The sequence below is a fragment of the Staurois parvus genome, unplaced genomic scaffold, assembly GCF_062004578.1.
Source record: "Staurois parvus isolate SC_StPar_1 unplaced genomic scaffold, SC_StPar_1.0 ptg000251l, whole genome shotgun sequence".
NCBI classification, from domain to species: Eukaryota; Metazoa; Chordata; class Amphibia; order Anura; family Ranidae; genus Staurois; species Staurois parvus.
Window position 1 is genome coordinate 6801883 of NW_028318047.1, and position 18571 is coordinate 6820453.

At 40.8% G+C, this 18571-nt stretch overlaps 1 protein-coding gene across 1 annotated transcript in view; it reads right to left on the reverse strand.

Annotated features, from left to right (window-relative positions):
* LSS (lanosterol synthase) overlaps positions 1-18571 on the reverse strand; it is a 70508-nt gene that overhangs the window by 26720 nt on the left and 25217 nt on the right. Inside the window, exons 7-13 of the mRNA XM_089680873.1 lie at positions 15181-15316; positions 15000-15108; positions 7523-7641; positions 6968-7065; positions 6695-6722; positions 4384-4440; positions 3871-3942 (exon numbers count right to left, since the gene is read on the reverse strand). Of these exons, the coding sequence (XP_089536999.1) occupies positions 3871-3942; positions 4384-4440; positions 6695-6722; positions 6968-7065; positions 7523-7641; positions 15000-15108; positions 15181-15316 (619 nt within the window). The remainder of the gene's footprint in view (positions 1-3870; positions 3943-4383; positions 4441-6694; positions 6723-6967; positions 7066-7522; positions 7642-14999; positions 15109-15180; positions 15317-18571) is intronic.

Below are 18571 nucleotides of genomic sequence, written 5' to 3' on the forward strand. Positions count from 1 at the left end.
ATTTCCTTGCTACTGTTAGTAGCATTATAACAAAGTGGAAGCAACTCTACCACAAAGTGGTAGGCCACGTAAAATGACAGAGGGGGGTCAGCGCATGCTGAAGCACACAGTGCACGGAAGTCGCCAACTGTCTGCAGAATCAATAGCTAAAGACCTCCAAACATCCTGTGGCTTTCAGATTAGCATAACAACAGTGCTTAGAGAGCTTCATGGAATGGGTTTCCATGGCCGAGCAGCTGCATCCAAGCCTTACATCACCAAGTGCAATGCAAATATAAGATAGCAGCGCTTAAATGAATATGATAATTATAATAATAAAAGAATGATAAATAAGGATAAAAAATAAAGTATATAAAATAAATGTGGATGTGACAAAAGGCGCAAGCTGATGAGCTGATGTGATCCAGACCTCTTATTGGACCCTCTTACACAATGGGAACCGCTTACAGGTGAAGCTAACACTCAGCATCAGATATGTGCACCATCCAAAAGGAATCCACCTTGTGAGGCTCAGACAGAGCCACCAGAACAAAAAGGCTCATATAGTGTAGTAAATTGATATATTTATTCTGTAAAGGCATATGTGTTTCAAAAATACAGTGGCTAAAGGTACTGCAATCCAATATGTATGAATATAGAACTAATACCTATGTTTACATGTAACAAATAGGATATCTATATATCTCATATATCCGGTTGTATAATCTGCATTACCCATTTTTTATGCATATTAGTTTTGAACTATTCATAACATGCAGCATTTGAACCACTAGGGGGCACTATACACTGCATTAACAGTTTCAGAATATGCAGAATTTTCAGCGTTTATATCGTTTTATCTGTAAAGCAATTTTATTATGATATATGTCCCGTTTTACAGTGAATTTTATTATTTATTTTATTACTCTATGAACTCATACTGTGATATATTTATTAATTATTATGAGTAACCTTTTTTAATAGTCACCATTTTTAATGTCCAGTAATAGATTTCATTTGACCTCATCATTTAATTGTGACAACCCCTATATAATGATTTGAGTTTTGCCCCCATGCAGACTGATATGTCCATTCAGATCTGCACCACTATCCACGTAGACATGGCTATCGCGCTTTTGTGGGCACACACAGTGCAAGAGTACTAACATCATTCAGATCTACTAGAAAATGGCGTGCACATTATCACGCACGCGCCCTCACATAATCCAGAAGCACATTGATGAAATAGGTTGAACCACAAAAAAATGGCGCCGGCGCTTTCACGCAAGCGCACGCGCGCGATCGCCGGCAAGATGGCGACGGCTATCTATTTAAAACACACACAGACGCCCAGCGCTTATGGCAGCACCCCTTATGAGGACGTATTGGCTTACGAAACGCGTCAAGGAGGAGCCCATACACACCGTGATGTCAAGCAGCCGGATCGTGGATGTCCAATGGCCATCTTTAATTTCAGCTGGTCAGTGTACATTCAGCTGTACTGCTTCACACTATCTAGGATTTGTTTACCTAACATTTCTGAACATTTAATACTGGATGTGTTTTAACCTCATTGTTCATAATAAATATCTTGGAATACTACACTATGGGAATCCTTCTTCTCTGCTCTGTGCCGAGCAATTAAATCCACCTAGGATCCCAATAGCTACACCAGGATTAAAGGAGGGAGCCAGTGACCAGACCCCACTAAAGTTCATCTGATCCAAGGCATTTAGGAGGGAGACACCCATTATCCGGATTAGCAGCGGAAGGGATCCTGCTTCAGGCTGAACCATCAAGGGAACCCCTGCTGCTGGTTTATCTGATCCTTGCGCATTAAGATTGCGCTTCCGGTGAGTGGGCAATCTTTCTATATCTAATTTGATCGCAAGCCACCGGATTTCCAGATCTATATACACGGAGAGATTTATATAATCATTCACCAGTGGGAATAACAACTACCATTGTGGCTAGTTCTGGACACTATATTATATACTGTATTTCTATTGAATTTTATACCGATCTGGAATCATATTCATGAGTGATTAATCATTTTAGATCAGATTGGTGATTATTTGTTTAGCGCTGCACTACGGTTTATGACTTATTCATTTGAGAAAGTTTGTGGTTACTTTTTTTGGTGCATTAGCTGCTACAGTAAGCGCTCGCTTACACCCTTGATTTTGATGTTATGTGATATACTGTATTGTCACGATACTTTTTGTCTTTATTAAGACATTATCACAGTCACACATCAGCGCATCAGCTTGCGCCTTTTGTCACATCCACATTTTTTTAATATACTTTATTTTATATCCTTATTTATCATTCTTTTATTATTATAATTATCATATTCATTTAAGCGCTGAATTCTTATATATGTATATGTTCAAGGGTTCTAGAGGTTTCCTTATGCTAGCAGCTTATATTGAGGATTGAGACGCGCTCGCTTTATGTTTACATCTAAGTGCAATGCAAAGCGTCAAATGCAGTGGTGTAAAGCACGCCACCACTGGACTCTAGAGTAGTGGGAATATGTTCTCTGTAGTGACGAATCACGCTTCTCTGTCTGGCAATACGATGGATGTGTCTGGGTTTGGCGGTTGCCAGGGGAACGGTACTTGCCTGACTGCATTGTGCCAAGTGTAAAGTTTGGTGGAGGGGGGATTATGATGTGGGGTTGCTTTTCAGGGGTTGGGCTTGGCCCCTTAGTTCGAGTGAAGGGAACTCTTAAGGCGTCAGCATACCAAGAGATTTTGGACAATTTCATGCTCCCAACTTTGTGGGATCAGTTTGGGGATGGCCCTTTTCTGTTCCAACATGACTGCACACCAGTGCACAAAGCAAGGTCCATAAAGACATGGACGAGCGAGTTTGGGGTGGAGGAACTTGACTGGCCTGCATAGAGTCCTGACCTCAACCTGACAGAACATCTTTGGGATGAATTAAAAAAGGAGAGACTGTCAGCCAGACCTTCTCGTCCGACATCAGTACCTGACCTCACAAATGCGCTTCTAGAAGAATGGTCAAACATTCCCATAGACACTCCTAAACCTTGTAGACAGCCTTCCCAGAAGAGTTGAAGCTGTTAAAGCTGCAAAGGGTGGGCCAACTCAATATTGAACCCTATGGACTAAGACTGGGATGCCATTAAAGTTCATGTGCGTGTAAAGGCAGGCATCCCAATACTTTTGGCAATATAGTGTATATATACACTCACACATATACACACAGTATATATTGCAGCTTACTAGTCCTTATAACTGTATGCAATCAGTTTTTTTTCTGTCTTTTTCCTTTATTTTTACCTTGTGATGCTGAGAATAACATGTTCCTTGTCCCTTCACATATACACTCACTTCTCCATTGTATCTATGGAAAATATGGAGGAGGGAGCCATGGCTGTCACACAGGTTAGACTTCAAACATGTGTGCCTTTATTTACTTCCATTACTTGGGTGGATTGACAGAATTAACAGTTTACACAAGAAGGATAAGGTTCTTTGAGCTTTCTTTTCACCTCACAAGAATTGACAAGAATACCGCATTTCTGGCAAGATCAACAAGTATTTTCTGTACTTCCTGAAAATATTCCTAGCATAAAAACTGAAAACGAATGCAGTCACTACATCTAAGGAATAGGAGGTGATATACAAACTACAAAAATACAAGATAATAGTGTGTTTATGTGCAGCAATATTAAATTTTAAGGTACATAAAAATATTGCTATAGTTAAGTAGGTATATGTGTAACTGTCACAGCCATAAATTACATTCCTTCAAAACATGACGCAGTAATTGGTATGTTCGTATCACCTACATCTACACTACACATCCAAAATCCCATCATCTATTGTCACTGAGTTCCCCCTAGTGTACACTGTACTGCACCTGTGAAACACGTAGAAATTCATGAGCTCTCTCCAGTGTTTTCTGAAATTGCTTCTTCTTGTGAGCTCCAGCCTGCAAGTTTGAAAAAAAATACTATGAGTACACGCACAAATACACACACACAAACACACACAGAACCATTTCTGTCAGTTATGTATTGCGGTCTCTGACCCAGTTACAGAAATTACTCCGAACATTCCGTCTCCATGAAAATGCCTCATGTGTCTCCCCAATGGAAACAAACAGCAATAAAATCACCTTTTCCTTAACATAGAGAAGGGTTAAAACCATTATCAGGTTCTTATTTCTACCTGTGTCTCTACTATAGAGATTTAGAATCTCTTCTGGTACCAGTTAACCCCGGTATGTCATGCTATGACAAAGCAGCAAGTGGTACCAAATTTTCCCAACGGGGACACAAAGCAACAAAACCTTGACAGAGATTCTGTCCCTCACCATCACTCTTCAAGACAAAATAACTTGATAAGGCAAGAAATATAACAGCATTTATACCTCTAGGAATGCCTGAATAGCAAAAGCCGTGTCCCACAGCTGAGAGCCATTTGTTCCCTGAAAAAAAACAAAAAATGCATAAAGGTAAGAGACAAAAACTATTAAATTTTATGATACATCTACACTAACAAGCTGACTCACTTAAGTCATACATATACATGCAGAGATCAATGTACCCTTTACCAATTTATCAGAGCAGTGACCTTGTAAACCTCCCTGGCGGTCTGATTATGTCCATATTTCAAAGCGCTACATCTTTTTGCATGGAAATATGTATTTTTGTTATTGTAGGCCTGTAAATGTTAGGATTAACTCACTGAAATCTGTCCAAACAAGAGTCTAGTAAGAGTCTAGTAAACATCCCGGGTATGTTGAAATTTGAAACACGAAATCATAAATTATAATTTAATAAATAATCATAAAAAATAATAATATAATAATAATAAATTTAATTCAATGATATAATCAAACCAAAAACACTGAATTTTGAAATACAGTGCCACGTTCGCACATCAGTGAGCAAAGTCGCAAAATCGTTTTCAATGTCTGATGATGAATTTCCCCACGAATCATTATTACTCAATTCTGCAAGTAGTTCTAATTTACTATCGCTGTTCTCTAGCTGCTCTAAAACCGCTTTTGACCTAAAGGGATGCTTTTTGGACGCCATGGACATTTCTCAGTTTCCAGGCAGAAAGAATGGTAAAAATGTAGGCAGGGCACTGGACAAAGCACTAGGGACAAAATGTATGCGGGGCGGCACAGTGGCTAAAAGGTTAGCACTTCTGCCTGGCAGTCTTAGGGTCGCTGGTTCGAATCCCAACCACGGCACCACCTGCCTGGAGTTTGCATGTTCTCCCTGTGCCTGCGTGGGTTTCCTCCGGGTACTCCGGTTTCCTCCCACACTCCAAAGACATGCTGGTAGGTTATTGGATCCTGTCTAAATTGGCCCATGAATGTAAGTTAGGGACCTTAGATTGTACAACTCTTGAGGATTAGGGACTGATGTGCATGTAGAAGATATATGTAAAGCGCTGCGTAAATTGACGGCGCTATATAAGTACCTGAAATAAATAAATGGTTTGATACAGTAATGTTTTACTATGTGAATTTAGTGAATATCACTTTTTGTCAGGGGACGGAACCCAGAAGACAGATGCCGGCATCCGCCGGAGGACATTACAGAGGACACAGCAGGAGGGACATCGCGGGAGCGCAGGACAAGGTAAGAGAAGAACAGATTCCGGAGCAGCGCATCATGGTAAGCCCGAGTGTAGCTCAAGGTGACCGCTTGTGGTACTGAAACTTTACCCCGAGCTACACTCGGGAATACCGCCAGGGAGGCTACAGCTGAAGACTAGACTGATATAAAAATACAAATAATAAACCCACTTTCACATAGAACTGCTGTATCATATGTCTTGACATCAACCACCTATAATCCTCCACACAGCAGCGCTCACAGTGGCAAAAGAAGGGTTAACTCTTTCAGCCAATCGGGGATCAATTATATTGTGTACTCTGAGTGCTTCTGCTTTTTCATTGTCCAATCACAAGCTGGGATGGGGTGAGTTCTTGACCAGACTGCATTACTTAGCTACAGTGTCAGCTCCTTTATTAAGGTAAATCTCAATTTAAAAAATGCAGTAAACCTTAAGAACAAATCTTTAATTTGCCTAGCTACAAAAAATTGTATGAGAATGGCTACTGTGGCCTTCTATTTTCTGCTGTATTGCAGAAAAAAAGCCCATGTCTGAAGAAAATCACCTGTAGAATCAGTAGCTAGCTACCAGTACAAAATAACCATTTCAGAAACTTGACATTCAGGCCTCTTGCATATGGACTTTAATTTTAACTCCCCCTAGAAGCCAGCAAAATTTTGGCCAAAAAAATGCCAGACGCTTGTAAGTGTGTACCACGTTTACCCTTGTTAAGTGTTTCAGCGTTAATTTATTTCATTGGCTAGAATAAGTAATTTATTCTGGCCAATTAAATAAATTAATGCTCAAACATTAAATGCGCCTAGTGTTTAAGTGCGCCAAGCATTTTTTCAGCCAATACGCTGCTGCTTCAGGAAGCCCTGGCAGTGGGTTTTTTTTTTTGCCAATAAACTCTCCTGTCACAAAACACTGTTAAAAGCCTATGTGTACATGAACACATAGGATAACATGCAGGGGAGTTTAGAGGCAGTAAAAAAAAATGCCTGACGCCCCTAGCAGTAGTTTCCAAAATGTCCAGTGTGCATGAAGCCTCAAAGTGCCCAGCACAAACATAACAATTAGAGTTCACAAGTGTACAAAACAGTACTTACCTGCATTTTCATCCCATCCAGACCCAACCTGTAATAAAGAAATAATGTACGAAAAGCATAATTACATAGAACTGGTTGGTGATAAACAACATAATAGAGCACAGTTACCAGACAGGTTTCATTATACATTTGTAACAATTGATGGTACCCTTTCTGTGTTGTTAGGAATGTTAAACAGTTATGGGCATAAAGCAACTCCATTTTAATTTGCATCTGGTACCTAAGTGACACCAACTACAAGCATTTGTCCACTAGCTGCAGTGATATTCTCACCAAAGATAATCTGGAATGCGGTCTACATGCTCCTTGAATGCAGGCGACTCTGATCCATCCACATGCCATCGAACTAGCATATTAATCACCTTTGAGATCTGTAAAATATAAAGGCTAGTCTTATATCTACAGCTACCTATCTACATATCATCAGTATTAATTCTGTTAATTAATTCTAGTCATACATGTACCATCAGTATTGATTTAAGCTGGCCAAACATGGGTAGTTTTTTTTTCGTTCAGCCAATAGGCTGAATGAAAAAGATGAACAAATTCCTCCACTCATACAAATGAGGTGGTTAGAGGTATCTCCCTGCCAGGACATTGTATTCCAACAGCAAAACACAGTGCTGACAGAATATAATCATCAGAAAAGGTTTTCCAGCATGTCCAATTGGCAAAGTCAACCAAAAAATAGACTTCTGTCAAACAGGGATGGCCACACAATGGTCACAATTTGCCTGGTCCCTGTCGAACTTCGACTCGTCTATGGCCAGCTTTAATCTATTAATTCTATTGATATATAGGCCATTAGCACATAAGCTAAACTCTTACTGGACCAATGCTGATACATTTAGTGAAGCGGTCATCGGCTGTAACGTGGTCGTATAGTTCATGTACTGCACGGCGGCGGAGGGCAGGAATGTGGTACGATTCATATATGTTCAGCAGAACTGCAAAAATAAAAACATATATATGAACAGAGATGGACAGAAAACTTTCAGGTGCAATATTCAATGGAGCAAAGTGCAATAAACCTTAAGACAAGTTCCATGACCTGGCCACAATAAACTAAAATCCTCTTTGGGTTGTATAGGTTCTTGTAATTTGAGCATTATATTATGGAGATTAAAAGTAAAAAGTGTCTAATCTTGAGCACAAAATCATTAAAGTGTTTGGCATGACTTTTTTTTTGGTTTTGGACAGAAGGGCGATGTATGATTTTTTATTGCTATCAGGGGCTCCATTACAGAGGTTTCATCTTACATGTTGTGTACAAGGTGTTTACCAGTCAGGAAGTAAGAGAAAATCTGCAACAGGGACATAGAAATGGTGATGGCCATGCCTTTCTGATGAAGTGCTATCGCAGGAAACGCATTAAAGGGGCCTGCACGCCGTGATGTCTATTTTGCACATTGAGCCCATGCATCAGGAGTCTGTGACATATGATACCACCCTAAGGATGACGCACGCACTGATGTAGGCCACCTAGTATCCTGTCAATTTCCTAGAGGGAGACAACGGTTTAGCTGCTCTACACCCAGAGGAAGGAGAGTCCGCTAAGACGGCCCAGCTCGCCCATCCCATCCCATGAGGAGGACCTCTGGTTTATGCATGACATGCGTATTGAAAATACGCATCTGGTGATTGCGCATTTTCACTATTTGTCACCAGACCACAAGATCAGGAAGTCACTAGCAACTCCTGCATAGATCACTTATCACGAACTGTCACTATTTATTTATTTTGATATTTATTTTGACATTTTTACATTGCCTTATTGTGTTCCTTTTATTACCCACATGATTCAGAGAACATACACATATATTGGAGTATTTAGCGCTGCACTTCTTTTTGTATAGGGACATAGAAATGAATATAAATCACAGATGGGGCTTTCCTTTCAAGCTCTCTTTCTCCTTCCAAGGTCGTCAGTTCCAAGCTTCTTCACCAGCGGATCTTCGCCGTCACTTTCAGGAACTGAAATTGGAGTTACCACACTCCCAGAACAGGGAGGCAACAGTTTCTACACGCCCTCGAAGTTCCCAATCTTCGCGTAAATCTTCTCCTCCAAGTCAGAGTAGCTCTCGGGCTCTTCGATCCCTACAGGCCCAGTGTTTCCAGGAGGTTTCTGCGACTTGATATTCTGTGTCCGGTTGGGTTTTTCACATTTATTTTTTTTCTACTCTTGGAGATGCGGGCGACATTGCCCATATGTGATCCTATGCAGTTATGCCTTGTAGCACTTTCTCCACAGTGGCTAGTGCCTAAATAACCATGTTAATTCTGTGTAGATGCTTCTACTTATGTTATAGTTGATGGGCGGAACTGGCGGCGGATCTCAGGCCACGGGTGTGACTCAGCTCACTGGGCGGTCCGGTGGGCAGTCTCACCCCTTCGGCAATTTTGGAGCTTCTTCATTTTTGAAGTTCTAAGTATACTGAGATTCCTATGGCCTTACTAGCCAACTATAGGTAAATTGTTCCTGGGTTTATTAGCCTAAGTTGTTTGTTTAATATTTTCTTGCCTTAACTAAGTCGAATAGTTCCGGTGGACTATGGTGTCCCCCTCCGAGCTGGTTAGTGGACTGGATTGGTGTCCTGCCCGCTATCCAGCCTTTTTGTGGGTATTTCACCCACAGTGGATTATTAAGATGTTTGTGCTAATCTTATTATTTCATATGAATATTGCTCGTATACCAGATGATTTCTTGTTTTCTTCCTTCTGTCCTGTCTTTTTTTCTCTGTTTTTTTGTCATGTGTGTTTTGTGTTTTTATACATTTTTTTTCAGGGCTCCCGGGTATCGTAGCGGAGATGATCTTTTTCCCTTCCGATTGCCATGTCGCTAAACTGGTTATCCTTGAATGTTCAGGGCATGAACTCTCCACAAAAACGGGTAAAGATATTTAAGTTTCTCCGGGCTCGCCATGTCGACATTGCTTGCCTACAGGAGACTCATTTTTCAAATACCTCTGCCCCTAGATATTTTGATGCATGCTACCCTCAGGTTTTTTAGGCTACTGGCCCTACTAAACAAAGGGGAGTCCTTGTTGCTTTTCACGGCAAAACCCCATTTGTTTGTGTGAAGCGTATTGCTGACCCAAGAGGCAGGTATCTTTTATTACAGGGCATCAATGTTACAATACTGACCTATTATGCTCCCAATGTCAACCCTGGGCCCTTTCTATCACATATCTGCTCCCTCCTGGCTGTTCATCAAAAGGGTACTCTTCTGCTGGCAGAAGAGTCTAATTTAGTATTAAACCCATCCCTAGATAAATACCCTGCAGAAAACTCTAATTATTCCACGTCCAAATCCTTCACTCGTACGTTAAGTACCCATGACCTGGTAGATTTATGGCGTGAATTCCACCCCCCGAGGAAAAGACTACACTTACTACTCTCACCCTCATCATTCTCATTCAAGAATTGACCATGCTTTTGTATTGCGTAAACATCTTCCTTTGGTACGCTCTGTCTCTATCCTCATGGTTCCATGGTCCGATCATGACCCCATTTTGGTGGTTTGTCGATCTCTCCTCTGTAAGTCATCCTACTCCTCCTGGATTATGAATGACTCTCTACTTTCACTGAAGGAGATTCAGGCGGAAATATTGCGTAAATCCCAAGAGTATTTTCAGCTAAACTCGGGTTCTGTCTCTTCTTCGGTGACGTTGTGGGAAGCTTACAAGGCTGTTCTCCGGGGTCATATTATTCAGATAGCTTCGAGGCGGAGGAAGGATAGACAACATAAACAGAGTCAGCTGGAATCAAAGTTAGCTTCCGCGTCAGCTCAATTTAAGCAGGTACCAACCCCATCGAACCGTAGGTTATTAGATCAGGCTCGCCTGGAACTAGATCTCTGTTTGACTGATGAGGCTGAGCGCTCTTTGCAATGGACACGCCAGAAGTGGTATAACAAAGCAAATAAACCAGATTCCATGTTAGCACGTAGATTGCGCTCTTTCGCGCACCATCCTAAATCAATTTCTCTACGCACTCGTCAGAATGTTCTCACCAGTAATCCTGTAGCGGTATTGGAGGAGTTCCAGCATAGACTAGCCAGACTTTATGCGGATCCTACACGGACTGATCCCCAAACTATCTCTTATTTTCCATCTCATTTGTCCCTACCTACTTTGACTCAGGCTCATAAGGACCTGATGGACCGTGATATTCAAGTATCGGAAGTTCTGCAATGTATTGCAGATCTGAAGACGGGCAAACGCCCAGGTCCAGATGGATACACGGCTTCATATTACAAAAGGTTGGCAGATGTGCTTGCCCTTCACCTTGCCGCTATGTTCAATGCGGTGAAGAGGGGTGCAAACTTTTCCCCTGACTCTTTGACTGCTAACGTGGTTATGATCCCCAATTCGGATCGGGACCATTCCTCGGGCAAATTACAGACCAATTTCTCTTATTAACATTGACATGAAAATCCTTACTAAGATCTTAGCCACTCGTTGAATTCTTTCCTTTCTCGTTTGATTAAGAAGGACCAGGTGGGTTTCATCCCTCACAGATAAGCCGGAGATGCCATCAGACGTATTATACAGTTACAACATTTGGTCCGTACTCGTAAAATTGATATGATGCTCCTATCTCTAGATATCAACAAGGCCTTTGACACCTTGTCCTGGCCTTATCTCATGTCGGTCCTTCATCATTTTGGCTTTGGTCCCTCGCTCTTGCGTTGGATTTCCTCGCTATATACATCACCTCAAGCAAAACTCAAATACTATGGTTTTGAGTCTTCAACGTTTTCAATTGGCAGCGGAACTAGGCAAGGTTGCCCACTTTCTCCCATACTATTTATCTTGGCTTTGGAACCGTTGGCTGAAACCATTCGTATGCATCCTGATATTAAGGGAATAGATGTAGCTGGTTCCCAACACAAGTTATCTATGTTCGCTGACGATATATTGTTATTGGTTACGAACCTGGCGATTACTTTGCCAAATTTACTTGCGGTTTTGGATTCCTTTGCAGTTCTATCAGGCCTCCATGTTAACCCTGCCAAGTCCAAAGCTATGTCAATTACCCTCTCACCATCACTTTTGGAGACTCTGAAACATTTGTTCCCTTTTCAATGGCTTTCTGCCCTGCCGTATTTAGGAATCAAGCTTGCTCCGACTTACGAAGGACTTTACCGGGCTAATTTCCCCACTGTTTTTAATGACTTGACGGAGTTGTTGTCCTCCTGGTCTCATTATCCGCTTTCGTGGTTCAGTAGAATCAATGCATGACTTACCTTCCCAAATTATTGTACGTGTTTCGAGTTTTACCAGTCCCTGTTCCTTCACATATATTGCGTATTCATCAGCGAAAGACTCCTGTCTTTCATCTGGAGCTCCTCCCGACCCAGAATCAGTAAACAAATATTATTTGCTCGTAAGACCGAGGGTGGGTTATCTGTCCCAAACCTTCAGTCTTACTATCTGGCGGCCAATATTGCCCCCTTAGCCCACCTCCACGCATCTCACCATTTTCCCTTGTGGGCTACTGTAGACTTGATGGACTCCCATCCAATTCCGCTCTCTTCTTTACCATGGCTTCCTTCTAGTCATGAACCCTCATCCCTTAGTCCGACGTTGGCGCTAACCCTCCGACTTTGGGACTCCATTAAATATTCTGCTGGCCTTATTTCTGCCCATCTACCGTTACTACGGTTGCTACACAATCCATTATTTCCCCAAGGTCGTGACAATCCTGGACAATTTGCTTGGTGGCAAGCAAATGGTTTCCATGATATTCATTCTATGATCTCTCCCACTCGGATACTCACCTTTGAAACTCTGCGCTCTTCTTACAATATCCCATTGCGGGAACATTTTGGATACCTTCAACTCCGCCACTTTATCAGTACTTTAATACAGACACATTCAAGACCCTATAGGTTGACCCCCTTTGAAAGTCAATGTAGACATAGACCCCATGCTCCGGGCTTAATTTCCCTGGTCTACTCTTTCATTATTTCCCATAGAACTCCTCCAGTCCGTTCTTATCATCAGCGTTGGCAGTCGGAGCTTGGGGGCACTCTAGATCAGCAGGATTGGCGGATGATGACCCAACAACTATCCAAATGTTCTAGGAATGTTATCATTCAACAACAAGGTTGTTTATAGATGTTATTACACGCCTGCTCGTTTTATTCCCACATATTCCCCGACTTGCTTTCGAGGTTGTCAACAGACGGGTACTATGGTCCATATTTGGTGGTCTTGCCCCAAGGTGTGCAGATTATGGATCAGAGTTTATGCCCTTCTCCGCACTATGTTTCACTCAGACATTAAACGCAACCCGTATGAAGCGCTGTTATTTAAACCATTAGTGGGCCTACTTCATCCTGAACGGCAGTTAGCATCGCACTTGTTCATGGCCACCAAGTTGACGATTGCGAGAGCTTGGAAGACTCCCCTCCTCAGCTTCGAGGCTGTCAAAAACCGGATGAACTTTATAATGGTTAATGAAAAGTTGACAGCTATACTGTCAGACACCCATACAAACTTTTTACAGACATGGCGTCCTTGGCTTGATATTGCTCAACCGTCAAGATTCGACCAGTCCCTCTTGTCGATATAAAACTTATATACCAGCTTATTTTTTCACCTTTGGTATAATTTTTTTTCTTTTCTCTGCCACGGTCCCCTGGAACACCCCCCCCCCCTTTTTTTTTTTGTCTCTTTGTCTTCTTTCTCTTCACTCCTTTCTTTCCTCTTGCCTAGTCAGTCTTCTTCAGGTTATTTGTGCTGATTGTGATTCCGGTTTTGAGTCCCGTACCAGCAATACTGCACCCATGTGCTGGACTCCTTTGAGAGCCCTGCGTGTTAAGTGCCTCTCTGTACTCAGAGAGGCTTCTTCTTCTATTTAAATAGAATTATTCCAAAAAGAATCTCCCCCTCTTTAAACAAATTCCCAACTGAGATATATAAACAAAACACACCCCTTAAAAGTGATGATTGATAATCAAACCAACAATAATCATAAATAAGTCCAGTGTCTTAACAGTTCAAAAAAGCACTCAAAATATCAAGGTGATAAACTTCTTCTATTTATCTCGCATTCTGTATGCTGATTCTGCAACAATTTTTCCTGAGAGTCTATTATGTTATTAGTCTCTAAATGTCTATCATTTTTACAGTTTATTGCCTTTTCTTTCTATACGGTACTTATGTACGCAGTTAGTTTCTAATGTTTTCTCATTAGTACATATTCTGTATTATCCATCGAATCTTTTGCATGTTATATTTCTGCTGGTCATTGCATATGTTCTTGACTGACTTTTTTTTGCTGTTTCCTATTCTATAATAAAATTCTTTGTAAAAGAAATGAATATAAATCAGACAGAGGTATTAGCATCACTCTACTCTGCTAAAAAAAATACATTTTATCTTTGTCTATGTTGCAGATTTTCCTCACTTTCTGTTTTCTAAAACCACTATCACTGGGACAGTAAGTGAGGGAAATCTAATGACGTCCCTGGATAGCAGTAAAATCCAACAGGGATCTTGGCCATTCTACCCAAAACAAAAAATATGGCTTTAAACAACTAACTATATGTTTCCAAAAATATGACGTACCTTAAAAACAACTAGTTACTAGTAATGTTTTCCAGTTTTGCAGAATATCCCTGAATCTAGCCTGCATAGTCATTACATTCATCAAAATATCTTTCCCGCAGTCACTCCTAGTGTTTGCAATCCACCTTCAAAACAGTCCCACAAAAAATAAAATGTTCTCAAACAGTATTCTCATGTGTCCCTTACTTTTCTCACCACCGAAAAATGGAAGAAAAAGAAACTGCAGCATCAGAACTTAGATTGTTTCCAAGACTGTATAGGATTCCACTGTTATAGGTGTTTTACAAATTGTAAAAACTTCATTAAATATTTTAGGTCATATAACAATTTTACTAGATGTAGGTCACATGGGTGGGTAACTGGGACCCCTGCCACTGTCACATGGACTTTCCACACTGCTCACTTCTATTTAGCTGGCATAGCTGTCAATCAATACACTTTGTATAAATAATTTTACTTGGCCAGTAGTTGAATGGGGACCAAAATTGGCCTTGCCCCTTGGCAACTTTGTCCACCATTGGGACACAACATTTTTCTACTTTGCCTGATCTGAATTTTACTTGGTCCGATCGCAGCATTCAAATCAAATTTCATCAGTAACACTACACACAGGCACAGCAATCCTAGAAAAGCTGGATAACAAGTTAAATAAACCAAATCCAATGTAATCAGATTGTAACATATGTAGGTATCGTTAGACATTAGAAATTCACAAGAAGGCCACTTACCATAAGCAAAATTTAGCAGTGTACTGTGGGGGGTGTACATGTCACAAGGGGCAACATTATTTCTCTGTGCTGGCCAGTTAATACTGCTGTAGTCTTGCACATAGAGTTCCTGAAGAAAAACAATATCTATGAATAACTTGTTGGTAGAAAGAATAATGAAGATTCTTGGTCTTCCACTCACTTGTCTCAAGCTGCGGATCAAGTCATCCTCACGGCCACTCAGCCGTGTGGCATAACAATAACTCATGGGTAGGTAAACCTGCCTGCAGTGACACCACAGAGTGCTGGGGTGAGCTGGGAACCACTGTGGCAAAAGCCTGAAAAGACATTTAAAAGAAAGTATGTAAGTACTTGTACTTTCACATGTATGAAAAAGATAACAAACAAGAAAATGCGATTATGTTAAAACTAAAGAAATATAATATGTGAAGTAGTATTTTTTTCTTTAATATGAAGTATTGGGTTCTAAACAATAAGTGTTCACAATCTAAAATTAGCACATGGTTTTGCAACCTCTTTACAGTAAAGAAACATCTGAGCATATTATGGTTTCACAATTTTCAGAACTAGATTAAAGTAGAACTGAACTCAAAAAGTGAAGTTCTGCTTTGTTAAAAGAGACATTTAGTTAAATGAACCTAAACGATACCCTGCAAAATGTACCTTATGTCTGGAATTCCACCAAAAAATAGCAATGCTCTTTCTGCTAAGTGAGGGCGACTAGGCACTTCTGTGCCTTTAGCATCATGGCTGTATATCTGCAGTGTGAGTTCTAAGGTTCTGCTGCCTCTGAATAATAGAGATTTGGGGTGAGATTTGGTGATCTCAATACTGTGCTGTTCTCCGCTTTCCTTGCTGGAGGCTCTGACAAAATGGCAACCTCCACAAACAGAAGCTGAAATTTCAATACATAAATTTAAATAAAATGAAAAAGCTATCCAATAGTGACCAAACAATTTCTTCTTGTTACTTTTCTTGTGCTGGTTTGAAAACAGAAAAGAGCATCCCACTGTGCTCTGATTAACGGGGCTAAACTTGTACCATGTTGTCACGAATACGTGGTGATGGCTCAGAGATATTCCAGGTTGCAGAACCACAATTGAGGTGCCAATAGAATGAGATTGACCAACACTGGGGTCTGGTAACTGTGTTAACCCATTACACACCAAAACAGCTGCCACCATGTTTCACCAGAAACATGAAGCATTCACGATAATAACAAGTCTGCCTGTTCAGAAATGTCTGTAATACCCAGTGACACGTAGACAGGAATATTTCAGATTTCTTCTATAGCAACACTATCAAAAAAAGATGGGAATTCTTTATAAGACTGGCTTAGCGTATAAGAGATAAGAGTAATGTTTTTGAAATATTGTTTAACAAGAAAAAGGGAAGTGGTACAGAAAAATATTTACATAAAGGATTTTATAAATGAAAAGAGAAACAATAGTAAAGAAAAATAAACAAAGGGGATTATATATGAAGAGTACTTAACGTCCTGAGCTCTTTGGGTTTCGGCAACGTTTAATCAATGGGCATAAAATTATCAATAAAATGAATCAGTGGCTCTCAAGAATTAAGACTCTTCGCAGATATTCTTCGTTGATGGTAAAGGAGAGTTCCCAGCTGCAGGAGTGGGAGGTAGGAGTGCTAAAATGTGTTATAATAATCCAGCAGACCTTCTCAGGATGTCAGTTTTCTAAATGTGGTCATATTTTGAATGTACTAAATACCATGATCTAATAACACTCAACATAAATTGCCCTTTTGAACAAACCTAAATGTGCTTTGTGTTTGGTCAAAAAATGCTGGTAATTTATTGATACATGTGAATATGTTCTTATTCTTGATGTAATTTGATCAGTTCAGAATTTATGAAATAAATTTAAATCTTGATTCTTCATAGAGAGTCATATTCAGCCAGCAATGTGTATTCTGTTTTCTACATGCTAAACTATTATACAATAGGTCAATAAACTTGGCCTAATGGGCTGTTAGCTTGGACAAGGTCTGTCCAATGGTTTTATTTACTTAAGCTTGGACACTGGAATGTTTTTCAATAACTATTAAAAATGATTCTGCTTCTCTGCTTATGATGGTTCATTAAAGGAGACGTATGCCCAAAGCTCTTTATTTAGAAATCCAGACTATAATGTTAGGAATCGCTCAGATTCGTGACCGACAGCTTGCTCGGTTTCTCAACACGCCCCTGAGAGCCTGAACCAGTCACACTGGTTTCCTTCAGTGAAAGCTGGAGGTGCAGAGCACAGAGCGGCAACTGACAGAGTAGAGTTGGGAACTGAGTGATCAGCAGTCTTTGATCACTCAGTTCTCGGTGTAGAGCTAGCGGTGGATCGATGCTACATCCACTTAGGTGACATTTGTACAGTATGTTTATTTTGTTGAAATCCTGCACTTCCTTTTTAAACAGAAAAGGATTTCAGTGCTTTTTTTGCCAGCTATCCTGTCAAGGACATTCAATTAGTTTTTTAAAATGCTTTCATTGACAGCTGTAAATGATCTGGCTATGTATGATTTACACCCCGGTCGCACTGGGCACGACTTCGCAAGCGATTTTCATGCCATGCGACTTGCAAGTCATATGCCAAGTCGCACCCTAATGTCCACAATTACAACGTTCAAATCGGTGCGGTTCCGACTTGGTCAGAGCAGCATCGATTTCTAAAGTAGTACATGCACTACTTTTGGTGCGATTTGCATAGATATCTGTGTCAGATATCTTGCAAATCACACCTGAAATCAGCATATCCCCTGCCTTTGAAATCGTGTGACTTCAATGTAAGTCGCACGATTTCAAAGTCGGGCTTGTTTTGACTGGGGTGTTATGGTCCTCCTGAAAAGGTTTGCTTATTGCAGGCTTTGCAAAAGCATTCCAGTACATACTGTGTTCTAGGGCTGAAGGAATTTAGGCTTGGTTTGTGTCCCTGCCTGACTGATCAACCTGTTCAATTGATGCTGAATAAGAATTTTGATTATGTCCACCCCATTCTCCAGACCCCATTATCATCACAGTTGATATAAGCAACACCTTTTATGCATTATTCCATAACTGATTATTAGAATGTGTATGTGACATACTGTATTACTAACAGGAAGTGTAAATAACTGTCAAGGTCCTACCTTTTCCCTGTGGTTATGTTACTTCATGTGCTGGTGTCCATCTTGGATTCTGCTGTGCATGATGGGAGCCCTTTTATGCCTTCAGGTTTCTGTGGTCCATCCTCCAGAGGGGTGTGGCTGATGACATATAAGCCTGTGGCCCGCACATGCTCTTTGCACTTGTGTCTTGTGTCTTTGTGTTGCTGTTACTCTGTTCTGACTCTCGTGACTCTCCTGGTATCTGATTCAGCTTGTCTTGACTATTCTTTGTATTCTCCTTTGATCTGACCCTCTGTTGCTGAACCCGGCTCGTGACCTGTGATTCTCGTCTGCTGTCCTGTACTGTTCTGTCCTGTTGTTGTTGACCCCGGCTTGTCTGACTACTCTTTTGTCTCTTCCACCAGCTACACGCCATTGGCGGCGGCCATTACCGCAGCTGAGGTGTCTCGGGG